This window comes from Helicoverpa armigera, chromosome 18, assembly GCF_030705265.1.
Source record: "Helicoverpa armigera isolate CAAS_96S chromosome 18, ASM3070526v1, whole genome shotgun sequence".
NCBI classification, from domain to species: domain Eukaryota; kingdom Metazoa; phylum Arthropoda; class Insecta; order Lepidoptera; family Noctuidae; genus Helicoverpa; species Helicoverpa armigera.
The window spans coordinates 3,958,340-3,980,627 of record NC_087137.1 but is presented as its reverse complement, the minus strand read 5'-3'; the positions used below and the strand labels follow the sequence as shown (position 1 = coordinate 3,980,627).

The window sequence follows — 22,288 nt, the reverse complement described above, 5'->3', positions numbered from 1 at the left end:
GTCCAAAAGTCGACGACGAACGAGACGTAGGCTACGACTTTTTATTAGGGCGAGGGCAGTAGTTCCCTTTGGACGGCAGTTTGGATGTTATCGACGATGTATATCAATTAAACATATAAATATTTCACAAAAATTTATTAAACTTAACATTATTTAACTTACCTAATACTGCTAATACTATCTTACAAGTATACAATCAAAACAAATGCATATCACACTCTATAATAAATGATACAAAATAATAAACAAAATTATATTCTATACTTTCGTATAAAAGTATGACAAACTACTTCAATATTTTTGGATAACACTCACATATATAAAGCACTAAAACGTGCTTTTTACAACGACAAAGACATTAGTTGTTCACGGTGGTAAAGTTAGTGAAGATTGAAAGAAACGGCTACGTAGAATATAACGGCAAAACTGATAAAATGTCAAGGTTACACGACTATGTACAAGAGACGTGGCTGCGCTCGTTAGCGCGAACTGGTGAGGTACGATAGACATTATACGAAATAAACATGCATTACGAACTAAACGTGTGAGGAGAGACCGAACAGCGGAAGGCTCATTTGGTAGGTTGAGATCAATGACGGTGCTGGAGGCGTGACGTCACGCGGTCACTCGAGCGGCATCTCTTCGGGGTGGAGCCAGCTGTCGTTCTCCGCTCGCGCCAACTGCTTCTTTAGGCTGCAGTATAGCTTGATCAATGAGTCCTGGAATTAAGACAAAATTGGTTTAATATTGTGAGTTTATATATTTAAATCTTTCTCAGTTTTCATTACCAAACGGTTTTAATACACAATATGTTGGTCACAATATAGGTATATCTACAGAAAACATCGATTCGTGGGACTTGGGAGTTGTTGCGAGTTTGACAGGTAAGGCAAGACGGTAGACAATACGATACATTTTTGTGTCGCCAAGTCACCACTTCACTATTTAGTTCTTTATAATTTGGTGCGACCTGAGTATGCTTTTCGATTGCTCTCAGTCCGTCGCGTCGCGTCGCGGGGAAACTTCTTCCCTTACCCGGATGGATAAAAAATATCTTATTTCCGTATTCTGGTTCTAATTTACCAACCTACCGATTTTCAGCCGGTCTTGTGTTGTAAGTAATGTACGAATTTGGTTATATAATTATAAAGATCCATATATGGAATAATATTAAAGTATATTTACCTTTTCCTTCTCTAACTGTATAATCTCTCTCTTCTGCCGTAGCTCGTCGTCATCCATTTTCTCCTCTAACTCTGCTTTGTGATTGCTGAGGTAAGCGAACTCAGTCTGTATCTGGAATTAATTATTAGAAATAAGGTAAATTATACGATTTACTTGGTTTTGTCTCTTTACAATAACTTTTAAATCCCGAGGAAAACTGATACTTTTCCAATTTTATTTGGGGCGAATTCCAATTTCTTATTCACGTCAACTTTCAGGCATTCCACCTTTTCTTCCTCTCCCTCTACATCCATCTACTTAAATGCATACTTCACATGCACTTTGTTGCAAGTTTTTCATCCCTTCTCATAACATGTCCATACGAACTTATGGAGGGTATTTATATTATGTAAAAATTAAAACCTAACAAACATAACTGTGTATTTGTTAAAATAACCGTTCAATCAAACCCACGGGTCATGGTGTTTGAATGGTATGTATCTCTTCTTGGGACCTAGAAGCTGGCCTTTACTTTGGACACAGAATAAGCATGCCATATAACGTGGCAATGCTATAGATTTATTTGTTGTTTTATGTCTTACCTTGAGGTACTCCTGTGCTAATTGTTTGTGTTCCTCGAATATTCTCTTGGATTCCTCGTTGTTGAGGTCCGGCGAGATAGGCCTGAGGTGCGGGTCCAGCATCATGTGCATCGAGTCGAGCGCCGGGTCGGGCTCCGAGGGCGGCGGCGCGGCGCCTTCGCCCCCTGTCGATGCGCTGCTGTTACCTGCACAACACAAACAAACACTTTACTACAAGAGAACAGAGGGAACGCGGGTTGCCACATTAGAAATTACTGTAGCGCAGAGCAATTTTCTTATTTACTCTGCAATATAATCTGTATTATAACACTCGCTACCTAAAACGAATGAGATCGTTTCTAGCACCACAAGGTCCACCAGTAAATATAGAACAAAAGCTGTCTTCCGAAGCTCAAACCGACGTCAAACAGAACACGGCAAAGCTAGCAATAGAACAATTGTGCGCTGAAACACTGCTAGCAACAAAATATTACGTATCCTAAGACGCATACGCCACTAATAATAATGATGCCGTGCGCGATTCAATGACGCAATTAAAACAATGATCGACTAATAGGAGCGAGCGCGAGAACAATCCGAGTGTTTGAAGGAATCGGCGGCAGTCCCACGGCACGGTTAAATACGTCAAGAGTTAAATTTACTCCGGAGTTGCTGATGTCAGACGCTTCACCTAGATTTCTTGCTTTCAACATTATGATGCCTTTTCCCGCAAATAGATGGCAGCAGTGTACTAACAAGGCGTTGATAAGCAATACATCATCGATGTAGTGTTGCGCTCTGTTCCAACACAGACGAGACGATAGCTAACGAGCAAACAGTTGCTTTAGCACAAATGTTTCTGTGATTCCTTGTTTGCGATTAATTCGCGACAACCGATGCGTTAAAACATTGCTAAATAAGTCTTAATTTTCTTTAATCTTTCTAATACATAAATGCGGAAATGAGATTGGGCTTTTGTATAAAGCACGGAGGTACGTACGGGTCACTTAGGAGCGGGTTTCGGATGTAAATATGAAATATTTTGAATACACATAACACTCGGATTACGACACATAAACCGGGAATCCTTTTTGAAAGGAATCACACAGTACGATTAGAGCCTATGAAGGCTGAAATCACTGAATAACTTGAGAAACAATGGCTGTGGAAGCGTGCTAGCATAAGACGTGGTCCACGGTGTAGTGCGGCCTAAGTTTTGGCGTCGCGTCGCGTAGGCGGAGTGGCGGGCGACACTCACTATAAAATATCCAACTACAGCTGACTGTGTCCCTGATGGTGGTGACGATGGGTCCGGCGTCACAGTCGCGGGCGTGCGGGCGGCGCAGGCGCGCGGGCGGCGCGGGCAGCGGCGGCATGGCGTGCGCTCGCGGGGACACTGCGCTCAAGACTGCTGTGCACGCCGCCGCCCGCTCGAAATAATCGACGGGAGAGCCGGGAGCGGGCGGTGCAACAAACAAACCGCCGCTATTCGCGGACTGGTGACTCAGCGACGTCAGGCCGAGCTAAATGCGGACACCGTGTGCTGCCGCCCTTCGTGAGGTTTTCTGCCGTTTTCGCTGGCAGGGCGCGCACCGCTCTCTGTGCAGCGGTCGACGACCCGCGCCCACGCGCTGCTCTTGCACCCGGCACCGCCACCGACCACCGACCACACTCAGCCCCACCCCGCTACACCGGCGCCCGACATGTTGCCTTTCAATTCATAACCTGCAGGTTATCGGTGATTGTAAACTCCGTTTGGCTTGTAAACACACATGTGAGCGTCGGCTGGGCGCCGACGATGCGCTCGCGTCACATGGCGCGTGTGCCGCGGCTGATGCTCGCGTGCCCGCCTTGCGCTCGGATAAATTAGGGCCCAATTATTGCGGCATCACAGCCCTAATTCATAGGTGCGATTGCGCCGTGCATAGCCAGGCCAATGTGCAGTGCGCAAAAGCAACGTAGGTCCGACGTAAATGCATGTCACCATCAACATGTGACATGTGTTAAACGTCTATAAAACTGTCACATCACTTGGGCATGTTATTGGAAGAACTCGCCAAAAATTAAGGTCGTATTGACAAGCATCTTACACACGAGCACGTTCACCGCCTGGTTACAGTATACTAAATAACTTGTTGTTGTATCATAGTAAACAAATAACTCAAAATCTGTGTGGGAAGTTAAAAACGAGGTTCTCAACATACTTTTCTTCGTCTCGCTTCTCTACCGGTATTGCAACATGCTTCGAAAACAGCAACAACAATGACAGAGTCGTCAGTAATAAAATGCACAATGATTTCCAGACTTAGGGTCAATTCCCACTGAAAGAGCAGCGGCCGGCAGCGGCCGGCAGCGGCCGTAATTGCAAGGGATAGAGCGCGAGCGCGGCGGGCCGCGCGGCGCCGCGCGGCGCCGCACCGCGCCGCGCTCTTACATTTTCCGTGCTCTTACGGCCGCTGCCGGCCGCTGCTCTTTCAGTGAGAATTGACCCTTAGAGTCAGGTCAGTAACTAAAATACATTAAACTCTGTTTACACAACACCCTTATTTATGTGTTGTTGTCCAACAAAACAAAGTTGTTGTTGTTGATAGACATAAGCGGGCTGTGACAAGGAATAGCCAGTAGCAGGCAACATTATCAAGCAGGCTAGCTGTCATCAGGTGCACACGCGTGCCCTGCAGCATAATGTTGCCGCCATAATGGCGTGGCGCGCCGCTTTAATAGCGCATTACACTCGGGGCGTAACTTACGCACTCCTTAAGACTCCCAGAATAATCCAAAGCATAAATCTCAACGTTCAGCGGAAGTGGAAAGCGAGGAATTTGTTTTAAATTTCCGCAACTACACCTCGTAGTTAAAGAACGCTTTGAGGAAACGTTTATTATTTTATGAGCGATGCTTTTTACGACACTACAGATGGGATCCGCTGAAAGATTTTGTGTTACAACGTTCTACTCTGACATTTTAACTTTGTATAGCTATAGCAGAATAGAGATGTTAGCGGGTTTGAGATGTTCTTAACGATACTATAAAAACAGAAAAACAAAACAATGCTGGCTCTGAGGTGCTCAAATATCTTTTGCATTTCGGTCATCCCCGTACTGGAAGTGTTCAATCTCCGAGGACTCTGCAACTCGTGTAGCATTTTTAACGATGTCTATTACGCTATTAACCACGTCACGTTAATGAGCAGCATCTAGTTAGTAGACACGAGGCTAATTGCATTACCGAAGTGATAATGAACGTGCGGGGGGCGGGGGGCGCCTCGGAGGCACTCGTTAACAGATGCCTGGAAGCGGCAGATGGAAGATCATGACTAACACACAACATTTTACGAATACCGACTTCGGCGAACTATAAAATTCATACGAGGAACTAACTGCAGACTTTACTCTGGCAATCTATCTCTTCCACTAAGATAAGGCAGCGCCTGAGAGATGCGTGCACGCACAAGATGGAGATTAAGCTATCCGGATATAATCCTCAGGAACTGTTTCACGTCCAGACAAGGTGAAGTTTTAGCTGCACTTCAATTTATCCAATAATAAATACACTTGGAGTAAGATGAAAAATATTTACACATTTTGTTAGCTCTTTCTTTACTTAATTGAAATTAGACAGAGATGGACATCCAAACACCGATACCGACCCTTAACAGTTACTTATTTTCAAAAAGATAATAATGAACAGATTTAATGCATTTAACCTGAAGAAACTAAAAAGTTAAAGTATCTTATTGCGATTTGCAACACAATACGGTCCGTTACTGCAATAAAAACGTTGATGCGGAAGAGTTTCGATTGCCGAAAAAATAACAATGGCAACAAAAACAACACACGAAGTCTTCGCCGTCTTTAAAGGTCATGTTCTCACTTCTGTTATATCTATTGGTGAAGATGTTGTTAAAATCATCATCAGCAGCTTTTTTATCGTCGCACAGCTGGGCTCAGAGCTCCTCTCACATGGAGAAGGATTGAACGTTGATAAGCATAATAAAGGAGGCTATCAAACAGCGATGGAACATATGGTTCTGCAAATGGAATGTCTGAAAAGTTAAAAATATTGAATGGTTGTGAAGGTTTTGGTCAGGGTAGAAAACGTAGAAGAACTAGTCATCAAAATATACATATTTGGAAGCAGAAAGATTACCGAATTACAATCATTACATAACGAGTAGTAAGTAACTATGCCCTTCGATCTAAGGCAGGAGCATTCAGTGGGTAAATTGGTGGTAAAATTGATTCTTAGTATTATAAATGAAGGGGTATATATTGTGATAAAGTTTATCCTACGCTAGAATTTGACAGAACCTTCGATTAGATTTTACTAGAATCCAAAGTCCTATATTTCGGTTAATGTCTCATAAGTTTACTAAAAGACGTTTACTACACATCTTATTTAGACGTCTTTTAATCCATGTTTAACGCACAGCGTGATCTACAAAACAATTCCGTAATACCATAAATCTGGTGAGCGAGGGAAAGCTCTTTGATCGGCGGCTTTAATATGTTTTCGATTTGGCGTCGGGACGGGCCGCAGACCGAGCCATTGCGTCAGTGGTGGTGACACCTCACGGAAACTGTCCACGGGACGACACTTATTCTATTAGCGGGCCGATTTATGAGCAGCCACATGACAACCAGGCAAATGTCTGTCTACAAAGTCGGTTAACGCTTCTAGACGCTCAAAACTCAAAACCTACGTTGAATCGCGGAAATTTTGTGTGGGAATTGTAATATTTTGTCTTTGAATAAATATTTGCGTAACCCTATGAGTAAACAGGTGGATGTTACATTATGACTTTAACATTCCCTTTTGTTTACAAAATAGGTCCACTCAATTTTAAGTGCTATCACTTATGCTGCAGACGAGTGCCAAAAATTCACAGAATGCCCAAACTTTTAATGCTGGGATCGCGTTGGGCAACTGACAGGGAATTACGTCGTACGTTCAAAAAAGTCTGATTCACCGGAGACACTTTCATTCGATCCGGAAATATCTACCAAGCGAATTTAGCCGTCCTTGTGTACGATTTAAGAGTACCTAAAGGACAATAATACATGTGAAACTGTAGCGACGAGCAGACACACTGACTCACCAAACAGTTAAAAGTAGTGAAACAGATTTATCTTTTTTCAACAAGTGTTCAAAGTAAATTATGTCGAAGGGACATTCATTGGTATTTAACATTAACATAGTATGCAAATTAATTCCCACGCGTGATGGCGAATAAGATCATTTTATAGTACAATGCTATTTGGATATTTAGCGCCTTTAGTAAAGAGGGCAGTTTACAATTTCGTGCCAACTTCTACGGCGAAACTAGAACTGGGGCAGTCACCGTTAATGCGCTATATAGGTGATTGTATCCAGATCACATCAAAGAACCGCCGGGATACTAAGCAGGACTAGTCACAGGACAGATGTGACTCGAGATTTGCTATCTCAACGCAAGTCGTAAAAATCAATAGCAACGGACGCGAGCTTCGTTTATTCTGGTCCATGATCAGACCTAAGGATTGAAACACGTGGATTGATGTTAAAGTTCGCGTTCAAGTCGATTTAATTGTTTATTAAGAGTTTTTTTGTTATTTAGAATAGTGCGGTTGTTAATTTACGTAAACCAGCGGAGGTGAAGAATGTTGTTGTGGTTCAGTTTACTACGCGGTGTGGGTGGCTCGCCACTCGGAAGTGCCTCGGCTGAGCAACGCTCAACGTTACGTCTTACGATACTATTGACAATTATGTATTATTCTAACGCCCATTGAAAACGTACTGTTGATACTTATTTTCCAGATTGTTTCTGAAGTGATGCCAAATAGTGGAGGAAAAAATATAGTAACATTTCAGAAAGAGAACATTTATATGCGTTATTCGTTTCATTAATTATCGAAAACCTTGGAATTATTGAAAAATTAATTACCAATATTTGAAATGTATGTAAACTCGCACCTTAATTGAAAACATTTAAACTTTTTCTGCGTTTGAAGATTTTTATTGAGATTGAGGTTAAAAGTTTTGTTAATCCGATTAAAATAAGTACGTGACTCATTAAATCGTAAACCGAATTTCGGTGTAAACAGGAAATTATTGAATTTCTTCTGAAAAGCTGACTGAGCACTATTGAGATGTTTTTCGAAAACATGTTTTGCAACGATCTTGGAACACAAAAGTTTCATCAGACTTTCATCCGTTTTGTTCATACGACGTTATTCAAGTATTTTTCATACAAACGATTAATTACTCCATTAAATAAACAACAACATCGAAAGCAAACATTAGATGACGCTACGGCGAGTTATCAAAGCGAGGAATCTTCCCAGCAGAAGTGGTATATAGTGGCAGCAGTAGGAAGTAATACAAAAGCTATTGGCAGAGGTATCGTTGTGAAACGCGCGCTGACTCACCGCGTATTTCGGCGTCGACCAGCCCCTACGCCACAACACGCTACATCTTACGTACACTTATATCTTATACAATCTTATGTATACGAACACATTGATTTTGTTCTAGATTACATTTATTGGCATTTTATTGGCTTCGTAACGATTTAGCAATTATTCATCTAGTGATTGAATAGAATATATTTATTTGCTTGAAATATGGTTAGGTACAATATAGGTCTTACAATACAATTATGTTTTGGAATGAGATTCGTACGCATATGATTATGTACGAATGTTTTTTGTAAAATAGAATTTTTGGGACTTTAAAATCTAGTGACATTGCAGCCATAACGTCTTTTATGCACGAACATTACAAAAATCTTCTGAAAAGCAGATAAGTCTTCTTTTAACTTTTGATGAAGTTTTGAATGTGGACTCATTTTAAACCTTAACGGTGAAGAGAATATTGTGTTTTGCACCTGTTTGTCGGGGTTGAGACATAGTTTGTTGCTGTGATTGCATCTAGCTTCATCCACACATAAAGCTGACGCTGCACCGGCATAGAAAAACAGCGTAACAATTTGGCGTAAACGTAAGCGACCGGTGAGCGGCCGCGGCCAGGGCGCGTGACGCAGGCGCGAGCCCCGACCTACTTATGTCGTAGAAAAAATCAGCAGATGTTCAACTTTGAGGCGCGGGATATATCGAGCAGAATGTGTTGTTCCGAATAGAAATAAACTTGTCACATATTTTGATTGTATCTAGAGCGGGCGGCGGTTAGTCATGTCGTGATGCCGATGCCAACGGCCCGGCCGCCGCGACCAACCACCAACTATAAAGGCAATCGCGCTCCAGACTGAATCACTGTAGGCGCCGTCTGCAAAATGTCTCATCACTGGCGTATTTACGATGTTTATTATAGTTATTGTTGCGACCACATATGGTACGGCTTCGGACCGTTCAGTTCCAAGGTCGCGGGAGAGCATTGCTATTGGTAACAGATCAAGATCAAAGGAAATAGTCAGTTTGGCTCCAATACAACAGTTTATAAACGTAACGTAGCGTAGGCTGTAGAAAGTAGATGAAGTTTACTGACATAATGTAGCACGTTATTGTCCAACACGCAGCACGCCAACGCCGCAGGTTCTGGGTCAGGTACACTGGACGAGGCTCTCAGCTCAAGCTCCATAGAATTGTTTAATCTTAGAGTTATTTTAGAACTAACCAGATGCACATTCGACAGTGCCGTTACTATAGGTAAAGGGTTACGTGTTAACACTACGATAGCGTTCGTTGTAAACAATACTATTTCGGAATCTTCAAAGAGGATTGTTTATTGCCGTCTCTAAGAGATCTCTTAACAAAAGAGTTAACATTGGGCATAAATTTAGAGCCAGATTTTGGATAGTGGCCCAGATGGTTCAGTCAGGAGCTGGTGTTGCTTGAGGGGTATATTGAATTGACATAGGGTAGCAACCCGACGTGTGAATAGCTCCCTAATTGTTTAGTTGAGGCGTCGCACGCACAGCTCTGCTCGCGAATCATAAAATAATTAGCAGTGATTCATCGGCGCGCCGAAAGCGTCTCTCGTCGCTGCTAGATAGTCGTTAGCTGACAGATTTTGGCATTACCTTTTGACAGAAGATTATTTCACTGTCGCCGATCGTTAAGATAAAATTTACCGCGTGATTACTGTGTCAGTCAATTCTTATTTCTGTATTGATTAATGGAAGCTTCTAACTGCAATAAATTCTTCGGTAACTGGTTTGTAGTTCAAGGACTTATTTCTTGTTAACTTGAAGTATTATGAAGGTTAACATTGACAAGGAATAAGATAAATAATTTATCAATCAATTTGATTCATTTCAGCAAGTTTCGAACACAAAAAAATAAGGACAGACAAGCATATTTAACTTCTAAGAACATTCAGGTAATACATCATTATTTCAAGGTGAACCCTTATCAAGGCTTCTTTATAACTGTGTGAGTTGGATTTTTGGATGACCATTACATGTGAGAACAACAATTTTTTTAAAGATTTACAATTTCCGCACAGCACCAGTGTTAGATGTATCTGCATATACTCTTTATTTACGTGACTTTGTATAATAGTTAAGTAATCAAGTTCAAGGGCGATCAATAAAAAAATATTAAAACTATATTTTTCAAATTGATGAATTTTGCAATATTGTGAAATAAATTTCATGAAATAAATTATTGTGCAAAATACCTATACAGTATTTACCTGAAAATATCCTTTCGATTACAAGTACCTGTTGTATTATTTTGGCTTACATAATTTGATGGTGAGCTGATGATAATTTCATCACTACAAACTAGTGTTCAAATGTAGTACTCACTCATGTAAACGTCAAGGAACACTTGCACGGTATCGTAATGGGGTTGCACTGTTATCGAGAGCTGGACGGCACAGTCGGTTTGCGGCATTTCACTGCGATCACTAGGACATGCGCGCGTGTGCGAGGGCGGCCGCCGCTGCACCGAGTGCAGTGCGGGAGCGATGCGCCGGCGGCGGCGGGAGCGCGAGACTGTGCGTCGCGAGCCCGTCCCATGCCTCCCGATAACCTTAAATTAGATTAATTGTATCGCGCTGATTCATGCCTACCCCGACGCGCTTCTTTTTGTTGACACCGGACAAATGCGTTCGCTTTATTTAGAATTTGAGGATTATGAGAGGTGAATGAATTTTTTTCGCCTATGATGCGCCGTGTGTAACGTGTGAACGTCCGACGGTATATAGTAGACGGTAGATAGTGTGTTGTACATGCGGAATCTTAAATACACTTGACGAAAGTTGATATTACGTACATGAAAGTGCGTAGAAAACAGAAACAGTATCGAATTAAAATTTCAGGCTTTTCATTTCACTTTGACGTCCAAGACTATTGAGCCTGCGTACGTGTGTATAACGTAAACAATAAAAGCACCATTTAAAAACTACGTTGTGGTAGACCACACAACGGCACAACCAAAAAAATCTGCAAAAGCTCATATTGTTTTTGCATCTGAGGTAAGTAAAAAAAGAGCAAGTTCAAAGTTCAAAATCAAAACATCTACCTGCCACAATGAGCTTACAAAAAATGAGTTTCTGGTGCGAGGCGAGCACGTTACACGCACATATTCCGCGTAGCGTCGGCGCGAGTACACGGATGATGGTTCGCTGGAGCCGCGCCGCGATATTCCGGCGCTGGAAAGGCCGATACTGTATAAAAATCAACACGTTTGTTTATTTGAGCAACGCATAACGGGCGAGGTGCCCGCCGCGGCGGCACCCATGAAAATATTACGACTTATTTACTTTACCGTGATACTGTTCTTACCGCATTGACGTCTGCTCCGTGAGTCAACGGGCGCGAGCCACGAGGCACGTCTCACTTAACACATTTGCGAAATTTCCAACTTCACCATATGATTTTAGACGTTTCTGTAACACTACAGATTCTTGTATACTATATAACACTATAATTTACTGATTAAACCCAAGAATCAGGACGTCAGCAATACTTTAAGAGAGGCTTGCTAGCACTTGGTCTCATGTTATTTGCTCCTCCATTTTACGGTGCTATAAAGCCTACCTACTTGTATTCATTCAAAATGTGATGGGATGTGTTATAAAAAATGATGTAAAATCATTACCTGTACTTGCCCTCCTAATGATGTATCATTAGGAGGGCAAGTAGCTTGCTCAAGGAGCACTCGCGAGAGATTTATTAACCACTATTCACTACCTAAACAAAGATTTTTAATGACAAACTGAGGTGTAATAATATGTATTGAAAAATAAATGTGTAATAACTATGATTGCTTTGAACCGCAATACAAAACCCCATTACACAGTACAAGCAAATTATTTGTGGGAAAAACATACTCATTTGTTCACATTTACAACGAAGGCTATAACGATGCACTTAGTACGTTGTTATTAAATGTCTGTATGCTTGATGACTGTAGTGTTGCTGCGACAGCGGAAACCGTATATAAACAAAATGGGATCAGTCTAGCCATCTGCGCGGAAGCTTGTCGATACAGAACACGCTAACTAGCGTCACAACACTATTCACAGATCATCCTGAGAGATCTGGCTTCTTGATTCTCAAATATAATTTTATTGCTGAAATCCAAGCCATAACTGGAGTGTTTGAACAATTAGAAACGTAATGTATGAAGACTGGTCAAGGAGGAAGGACTTTGCAGATGCAAAACCGAAGTAATGTGATCATAAAACACGGTTTAGAAATTGTAGAATAAATATTGAATGACCTGGACAGCAACGAGATTTTCGTCTTCTGGTGAAACTGACCAATAAGAGTGGATTTAAAGAAATAATTATTATTTGATCGTATCCAGCACTGTTATCTACTCATAGATATTCCAATTCTAACTAACAAGTCAAAGGTATACAGAAGCAAGCCAAAAATAATAACTTACAATAAACAAACGCGCGAGAGCCGTCCACCCAAAAACGAGTACAAAGTTGCAGCTTACGAGTAACGATTTCCTGGATTCGGCACTTTAGCGGGAATGAAACTAGGAACCACTAGTGGGCAGGAACAACCCCGTTAGCGATCTAACAATACTTTGGCTTTGCGATCGGTCGTTGGTCCCACAGCACCCGGTTCCTAGAAGGTAAGCGGACACAGTCTAAAATAGTCGCGGCCCCTTCCGAGAAGCGTGAGTCACGGCGGGACGGTCCTGCCTGGGCCGCATCTGGACCGCATACACACGCCGTGCGTATAGCTCATCAATACATACGTCACGGCGTTGCTCTGTTTTTATGACAGCTGCACATGTAAATATGGACTGCGAACACATAACATAGGGCTAGAAAAATTTCTTGCGCTTTGATGTGGCTATTATTTGATTTAGAGAAAGCAGCGCTTTATAACAATTAAGCAAGCCAGCCGAGTATAAGGTAATCAGCATTTCTGCCTTTTAATAAAGAGACTTAATAACAGGAAAGAAAGAAGCCGAGCCCTCTTTCCTTAAGCGACTTTTTGTCAGCCCGAGATCTTGGAATCTGGGAGATCTGCAATCAACAATAATTTCTACAAGGAAAAATACCAATTTTATTGTTCGAACGTTTTCAAAGAACTTGTTTTATGTGACGCTGGAGATATTCCGTCTTTCCTATGGATTTATTTTGGTTCGAGTTAGAATCGACTTTGTATCAGATTAGTCATTGGATTCACAATAAACTCCATTGGTGGCGGAAAAGCGTTCTACGAAGCACGTAATCTCAACACACAAGATTTATTGTATAAAGTGGCGCTACAATTTTATACTGTTTCTTGGAATTACGAATCGAACATACTTATTTAAATAATCGGGTCAGCTGATTTCATTTATTTAGTCTATAAATTAGTTCGGTGATAGATTACTTCGAAACCCAAGCTATATCAGAGTTTTTCATTCTAAAAATCTTTCTGATCATATGAATCAACAACATCTTTAAAAAAATCGTTGATATTGTAAAGCGGTTAAGAAACAAAGAAATGCTTCAAAATATTTACCTCATATATCACATCCAATATTTGAAACAAAGGCCACTTATTGATTTACAATTTAGCGAGTAATTCGGAATCCGTCCATTAGTGCATGTAGGTAAGGCGCCAAAGCTGTAGCAATCTGCTCCTACGCACCCCAGGGCGCATGTACCTCTATGACATTAACGACATGCACGCAACGTTTTATTGCGTACCACTAAAATCCGCCATTACTCGACACTTCAACGTACAAGCTATTTCGATGTGACCCCAATATGTCTGTAGCAAGTTAAAAAATACACTTCTATTATGTTAGTGCCAAACAAATAAATACGCTTATGATCTCACTCAAAATCGAATCTAGAACTCGGCAATGTACGAAAAAATCTCTAATAATAATGCCGGAACTAAACTGTCGGACTTCCATTTATTATTCAGAAAATATCTAGTTCATATTCTGCTTCACTTTTCCATTCATCAAAGCGATCTCAAAAAGCAAATAGGTTACACGACAAAAAAAAATTACAATATTTTAAAAGGTTCATGAAAATTGTTATCAAGATTTAGTTTATAATTTAAATAACTACTTGCTAACTCAGTTTCGTTGTCTAGGGCTGTATACGGTAGTAGGTTATATGGCAATTACTAGTTAAAAAATTTGAATATTTAATCTGTGATATAAGTTTCATCAAGAAGTGCCTTCAATAAGGATAACAAATGGGCAGGGAGAACTAGTAACCGTTTATAATATAAGAACGTTTTATATAACAAAAATGCCGTTAAAAAGACGGAAAGATAGTAAATAAATTCATTCATCCTACCTTGAACGCTTTCTTATATCCTCAAATAAGTCTTCAACTCGTTAAAAAACTGAGTATAACTACAGAAAGATTTGCAACAAGCATCAAAAATAATAACATCAAATGAGATTGGCTCCATCATCCACATTTATACACACACTTATAATGCCGGCGATGATTCACTTTGTGTTTAAAGCCTGGATTACACGCAGTAGTATCTTTTAATATTCTAACGCACTTATTTCGAGCAAAGTGCAAAAATAAGTTATGTAATAATAAAACCAGCATAACATGTCTGTCCGTATGACTAAGCGCTTGATATTTGAGTGCGCGGTATTTGCTGTCAAATGGCGGCACGCCTGTACTCTTGCTTCTCAGAACTGCTAACACTACGCATTATAATTAACATTAGGGCTCTTGTTGAGCACCACGCTGTAAGCGATACCCTAGCGCATCCTGGGAACTACTGTATAGTCTGTTAGACTGTTTGTTTTATAAATACCTAATACATAAAGGGTTTGTGAGCGTTGAAGTTTAAACGGTGCACGACAGACCATTGTGCAAACAATTGTTCTGTTAATCTGTAATCGTTTACTGGTCTAAATGAAGGGTGACGCACAGGAACTTCCCAAGACTACACAAGAAGTTTGGTTACACTTGAATAAAGATTTGATACTTTATACATAGAAAAAGTACTAAAAAACATAAAATTTCAATATTTCAACAAAGTGCTAAAGTGTCTAATTTAATTCCTAAAACACAAACTTATTCAATAAATAAATAAAGTCGTTTTGTGATGATTTTGCAATCTTATGCAGCCTTTGACATAGCGTACAAGAAATATGAATTTTGAAAAATTCCATGCTATAGTATAAAAGTCATTAAAGCCATTGCAGCTAAAATATTGTGATAACTATTGGCTTAACGTGCATTGTGTTAGTTTAAGTGCCACGAAAACAAATTGCACCGTTTTCTAGCACTCTTGCTTAAAAAGGCTGCATAAGAAACTAGGCCCGTGTTACTCATTCGTAAGATAAAAAACTGATAGGTCTTTGCATTCCACCAGATAACATCACTGCCCAGACGCCCGTCATGTTTAAATATTATATAAGCGATATAAATTTATTGGTTTATACGCAATAAAGGTCTCATCTTCATACAGGTCGACAAAATTATTTATTTATTATTATTTAGATGCATATTTCGTTATATATTACTTTAGATATTCTGGGTGTCTAGTAATCTATTTTATTTGCTCTGATTTACATACCAATATTTTACAACTTAAGTCCCTTAAGATTGTCTTTGGTGAAACAGTTTTTTTTTAATTCTAACTCTGTAATGCCTGTGTAAGTGTTACCACAAATTACATAATTATTATTAGCTTAATTATATGTCTTTTCAGTTCTAGGTGGACAAAGCTCTTATACACACACCCCTCAGGACAACCGGTCTTGCTCACTACACCTAGCTACCTAACTTCTGTCCTTTTTTCATACTTTGCATGTTTTATATTTAAAAACTGTAATATTTTTGAAGTACATTGATACACAACTATCCCGCACCCTAAAGGTTCGGTACGCAATATAAACGCTAGCGTGAGTCACGGCGTGTCCTGCCAGGACTCGGCTATTTGCACGCGGTTACTCACTCTCTGATGCATTGCGACCAGATTAGACGACAATCTCGGATCTCTTGAATTATGGCTGCAGATTATGTTTTGCTTTGCTATACTTAGATATTTTATTGGTGTCGGTTAAATGTTGAGTTAAATTATGTTTGCTACTGAAGGAATCTTTTTGGTTGTCATTTGGGGTCGATATTAAATCGAATCTTGTTAGAATAATATTTTGACATGCATACTTCATTGTCAACCGAGACTGCGTTGATGTGTTTCATTTTGTGGCCAATAGAAACACTATACAAGCTAATAAATAGTATGAATCTCATATTCTCATAATCTTTTTATACAACATGCATGTATAAAAAAAAAACATAAATAAACCCTACTTGACACATAACAACATATTTTGAAATAACTTGAGATTTCTCACCATGTTTATTTAAGGGCTTACTCTTACGTACAAAATTAGTTCATTATAAAAAAAATGGTAGCTTTATTATGGACACTTCAAACAGCGACATCTATGTGCTATAATAGTAGATACATAGTTTAAAGTATTCCAATAACGTTTTTCCAAATAGCGAAGATTCAGATTCATTTAGAAGCGAAAGTTACACTGGGCGTAACGTGCTACTCTTAGAAATCAAATAATAAAATAACAGAATCCTGCATCAATAAGAAAATGGTAGTTCGAGTCATATTTGGCCGCACAAAGCTTATAAACGCTGCATAAAACCAGATGACTAAACTGTATTAAAACTTTCGAGTGCCAATTTTCGCTTAAAGACAATAAAAACTCTTTTGTCACAGTCTCAGTCCAGTTTATTTCTAGTACTAGACTGAGTATTACGTGATCCCACATTAATTACACTTTGAAAACAATTGCGGTAAAAATACGGTGATTTATAACCGTTTTTCGGTGTTAGTGCGTAATTTATATTGAGTTAAAAGCCATTTCGCATTAGTCTCGCGTGCTCCCACGTAAAGCGAGCACACGTGGTCGGTACGTATTTGTGAATCATCACGACTTCTCTACTATTCTTATACCGTGCAGAAATATTGCAACGCGATTATAATTTCACCTGAATCTTAAGGATTTCGGTTAGACGCAGCGATGAAACTGAACGCCAATATAAAACCATCAAGTATATAAGTTGTGTCAATATCTTTCAAGTGTTAATAGGCGAACTCGGATTCGCTAGTGCCCTTGGTTTGGTCAGACAAACAACCTCCACGATCCTTTAGAAAAAATACAAAAAACCGTGCTAACATTATATGCAGAGGAAACCTTTACGGCATTGAACTCTTGTAATCGTTTCAGAATTATTTTCAAAACTGAAATGAACACTCATAAAGAACAATGAAAACAGTACATGCAATACTTACCCACGGTGTAGTATTTATCAAATCCAGCAGAATTTTTCACTTCCACATAATCATCATAACTGATTGGCACGTCGACCAACTCCCATGAATTCTGAAAAATTAAACATTTTCTTAATATAAAGTTAGCAGAAAACTATACAGAGCATTTTCATTTATTACAAATATAAATACATAATATAATATATATAACATGTTAGTAGGCACCTTCACCGTTGCTACTACCCACTACATACGTGTTCAAGGAACAGGATAGGGTGATACTAGTAACGTTTGTGAAGACTTACTGGATCCACTTCGATCTGTAAGGGCGTTTGGTATCTGGCATCGATGGGTCTCTGCGACAGATTGCCATTGTAGTGTTTGGGCGCGGCGGGGCTGTGGCTGGCGGCGCTGTCCTCGCTGCGCAGCGAGTCGGGCGCGGGCCAGGCCTCCATGTCCACGTGGCGCGGGTTGATGTTGCCCACGTTGTAGTTGGCGATGGGCGACAGGCGGCGCGGCGACGAGCTCTCGCTGAACACGGCGGGGCTGGCGGACAGGCGCAGCGAGTCCTGCGGGGTGGCGTCGCCCGCGCCCGCCGGCCGGCCGAAGGCGACCGACCTCCCCGCTTCCGCGTACGCCTCGGGCTTTTTGAACTGCTGCGGTATTCTGACCGGCCCTATTCTGTTATGCACGTCCGGCTCGTCTTTGGGCAGGGCCGAGGTTTTGGGATGCGCCTCGGCGGCCATGAGGTTCTGTAGCTTACTCACTTGCGTCTCGACGAAGCTGCGGGGGCGGGTGGCGGTGACGGACGCGGGGGGGAGGGAGGCGGTCTCGGCGTCGTGCGTGTCGTACGAGTCGTGCGAGTCGCGCGTGTCGTACGGCATGTACTCGTCGCTGGAGCACGACGCGGCGTCGTCCTCACAGTCGTCGTAGTTGATGGGTGTGTCGGCGCCCGGGAACAATTCACATAGTGCTGTCATTATCTCTACCACCTGAAATATAAAGCACAGTATTTAGTAACATGTTCCATTCAGACTTATTAGGCAAGCAAGTCATTTTTTTTTGGATGAAAGCAACAAAACTTGTCTAATCTAACACTCATCTAAGCTAACTAATACCTATAAAATATTTTAGAAATTGTTTATTTATACTTTTATCTGCTTTCTGACATATTCTATAGTGTACAGATCTATACACGTTGTTTGCACTTCCTTATTTTTTAAAGCATTGTGTACCACTAACACCTGTGTGATTGAATGCCAATACAATTAGTGACTAAGCACTTTATAATAGTTTAACCTTTAATATTGGCAAGAGATTGGTCCACTCATCATTTAAATTTGGATGGAAGCCTACCTTGGCCATGCTGGGTCTCTCCGCAGGAACTTTGTGCCAACATTGTGTCATCAACTGCTCTATTGGCTCAGGACAACCCTCTATCAGGTTTGGCCTTTGACCTAGAAACACGAAAATCAATACAGTTTATTATTGTACACAAACTTATTAAAATCACAAATAAAAAAAAATTTAAAAAATCAAGCTAACATTTGAAATTAGAACACTATCGTAATTCAAAAAAAGGTCACATCTCAAAGGAGATCTAAATTCAAATGATGTAAAAAGGATGCACAATGCTGCAGATAGCTATAGCTACATAATTGATGGTAGGTGGGCTGAATCACAATGTCGTGATATCATAATTCATTGGAACTAAAACGTTAATAGGTAGTTTTATTGTTTACATTTGATGAGTAAACCTGCAGTTAACATGAAGGTTTTTAAAGTTATTTATTGTTTGTTATTGGTCTAAGGATCATTACTTCTGTGGGTGAACTTTATTGCTGCTATTTATGGTCTGTATTATGTATTGCTTTGATTAAACAGGACTATTAACTGTATTGGAGCAATAAAAATAAACCTAGTAATTTGCTTTTAACTGTAAATTAACTACCACTTACTATCAAAATCAACCAGTGTAACAAAGTAGCTAAGTATCAGACCAATCTAACAAAGAACATGTTTTTGTTAATTTTTCAATTATGCCAATAAGTTATTAACCTGTTTCATGATATAATATCGTCAATAATCCATCATCATAATGAGAATAATTTTAACAGTTATCATAAAATATTAATACAGGTTCATGTTAACGGGATGTTACGGTTTGTTGTACAGATGTAATGAATTTGTACAGCAATATTGTCAAATTTCAAAGAATTGTGTTGCTTTGTTATACATATTTACAAAGCAGTATCAAGCAAATGGTGTTTTCAAATCTATTTACAATACCTGTATGCACAGCCCACATTATCCTAAAAGCTGATCCCCCTTCCTCAAAGGGTTTCCTCCTTGACAAGACCTCCCATAAAATAATACCCCATGAGAACACATCACATTTCTCTGTATATGTTGAACCTTCAAACACCTGAAATATAAATAAACAACCGCTTTATACAGGAAAACAAAATAACAATAAGGAAAATGTATTTTTATTATCTATTACAAAGAAATGAACAAGATATAGTATAAGAGATTGGCTTTGATATGATTAGATTACAGTGCAATTTTATTAGTTCTCACAAGTCCTACTAAGCCACTCGTCATTTTACTATCAATTGTTTTGGAATTTGTGTTATGTAGGTTAAATTCTTGTAATGATTATTAATTTGTTACTGAGCAAAATGCACCAACATTTCACAACATATGTTGAAGTTCATATCTACGCCTTCATATGATTATAGAGTTCAATTTTCGACTAACATTTTTACACAACTTTCAAATCTGTCTGCTTACAAAAAATATGATAAGACTATTGGTTACTATCAGTAATTCGTAGAAATTTTGGCGCCTATTAAAATATTATACCTACTTCTGCTCCCTATCTATTTCTAAAGCATCTATTATACCTACCAACTTTATTTAATTATACTATCAATAAATACATTCTTTATTTGTATGAGAAAGTTTGTTTGTAACCATGTAATCATTTCTAATAAGACTAACAATATTATGATAAACTGTATGTATTGTTGTTGATAAGCTCAGCTAAAGACAGAAGGTACCTATCTCTTTTCAATCTTATGTATCTTAGAAGAAGCAAATAATGTAACATATCTTAAAATATTGCAGTACATCCTGGCATAAAAATGCAAATGGACTCTTTCAGCAACTATAAACAGGCAGACCAGATGTGGATGAATATTTTCCCTCACGACTGCTGTTATATTGGGCAGATTTATTATTATGAACATTGAACTAACCTCGGGTGCCATCCACGCTGCGCTGCCCTTATTGTTAGTCATGTATGTGGCCTTATCTGCAGCAGTGCCAAAATCACAGATCTTTAGTCTCTGGCCTCCACCCACTAGTAACAGATTGGGTGGCTTTAAATCCCTGTGTATCAGCGGCTTTGGTTTCATTGCGTGGAGGTAGGCGACACCCTGTAAAGTGAAATTGTAACAATGATATTAAAGTTCACACACATGTTAAGTAAGGCTGTTCATTACACATAATTTAGATTTCATATTATCAACATTATAACACGAAATGTGAAAAAAATTTACATAAGCTGTAAAAGAAAACAATTCTTGACAAATAAAATTTGAAAATTGACAAGATATTGATGTTTCTCTAGATTTGCATGTTTTATTTGTATTCTAATATGGATCACTTATAAGATATAACTCTTCAGTTTGACGGGCATATATCATCTAAATTAGTTAAATTTCAAAGGGTATGAACTTCAACTAAATGTAAATAGAAGAAAAATAGAAAGAGTGTTAACCTCTGCACACTGGCGAGCCCAGCTCATGGCGTGGGCTGCAGTATATTTAGGCTTGGGCCGGTTGTGCAGCACATTGTACAAGGAACCTCCCTCCGCGTATTCCATGACTAGGCAGACGTGGGCGCCCTTCGTGCACGCTCCATACAGCCGCACGATATTCGGGTGTGACACCCGAGACAACTGCCGCACTTCTATAGAAAACTCGCGCTTTTCAGCCTCTGAATTGATGTGCTTTACAGCTACTAGTGTGTTCCGCCAGAGACCCTTCCATACTACTCCGAATGCGCCTTTGCCCACCACCTGACGACACAAATTTAGTAGTTATACTTCTAATCTCCGTTCTATGATGGACTAAACAATAAATAATGTCCTGATATTTACCGATAACTCTTGAATTTCATTGTAATCTATCTCCTCCACAAATGTCTGCTGAACAGGTGAGTCTTGTACATTGGAAGCCATGGGAACACTTATTATCACATTATCAAAATGACTAGCACGTTAATTTAACGTTATTTATTAAAATCTACCTAATTTTCTTTATAAAAATGTAAAAATAGTTGGTTATCTCAATTTTCTCAGTATTGTTTGGCAGAGAAAAGCAACTGCGACAAGGCAGCCATCTTTGAAACTGTAGAACAAATGTCACACCACGATAGTGGTGTAGCGTTTCATGTAATGAAAAATCGTAAACATTCATATTTACGTTTCGACAACAAGAATATTTTTTACACAGGTATGTGTTTTTTTTTTATAGAACCACTTGTTGTATTTTAATTAACGTTATTTTAGAAAAAATAAATTCATATAGCTGGTGCTACATTAGCCTGAGAAGATTTGTGTTACATTGAAGGTTTTAAAGCAGTGTTTTTCAACCTGTGGGTCGCGAACTTTACTTTACTTTTAAATAAATATCGTGTACCTACATATTCGATGTTTGGTGATGATGGTTTTAAACTGTAGTTTCTTCCGTTGTCAAATACTTAATATTAAATATCGGCAGACTAGTCCTACTTTCTACTTAACGGGTTTTCTGTAAGACTCTTTGCCCATACAATGTCTAAAAAAAATATCAATGTA

The 22,288-nt window shown here is 39.5% G+C and overlaps 1 protein-coding gene across 1 annotated transcript; it reads right to left on the bottom strand.

Moving 5' to 3' along the window:
• Positions 1–120: 120 nt before the first annotated feature.
• Positions 121–21,853, bottom strand: LOC110382235 (mitogen-activated protein kinase kinase kinase 7). The gene is made up of 10 exons (XM_021342758.3): positions 21,590–21,853; positions 21,209–21,508; positions 20,685–20,864; positions 19,714–19,849; positions 18,781–18,881; positions 17,730–18,416; positions 17,446–17,536; positions 1,767–1,951; positions 1,186–1,296; positions 121–719 (listed from the first exon to the last, which is right to left on the bottom strand). The coding sequence occupies exons 1-10, from the start codon at positions 21,668–21,670 to the stop codon at positions 624–626; spliced, it is 1,968 nt and encodes a 655-aa protein (XP_021198433.3). The 5' UTR covers positions 21,671–21,853; the 3' UTR covers positions 121–623.
• Between the last annotated feature and the right edge of the window lie 435 nt (positions 21,854–22,288).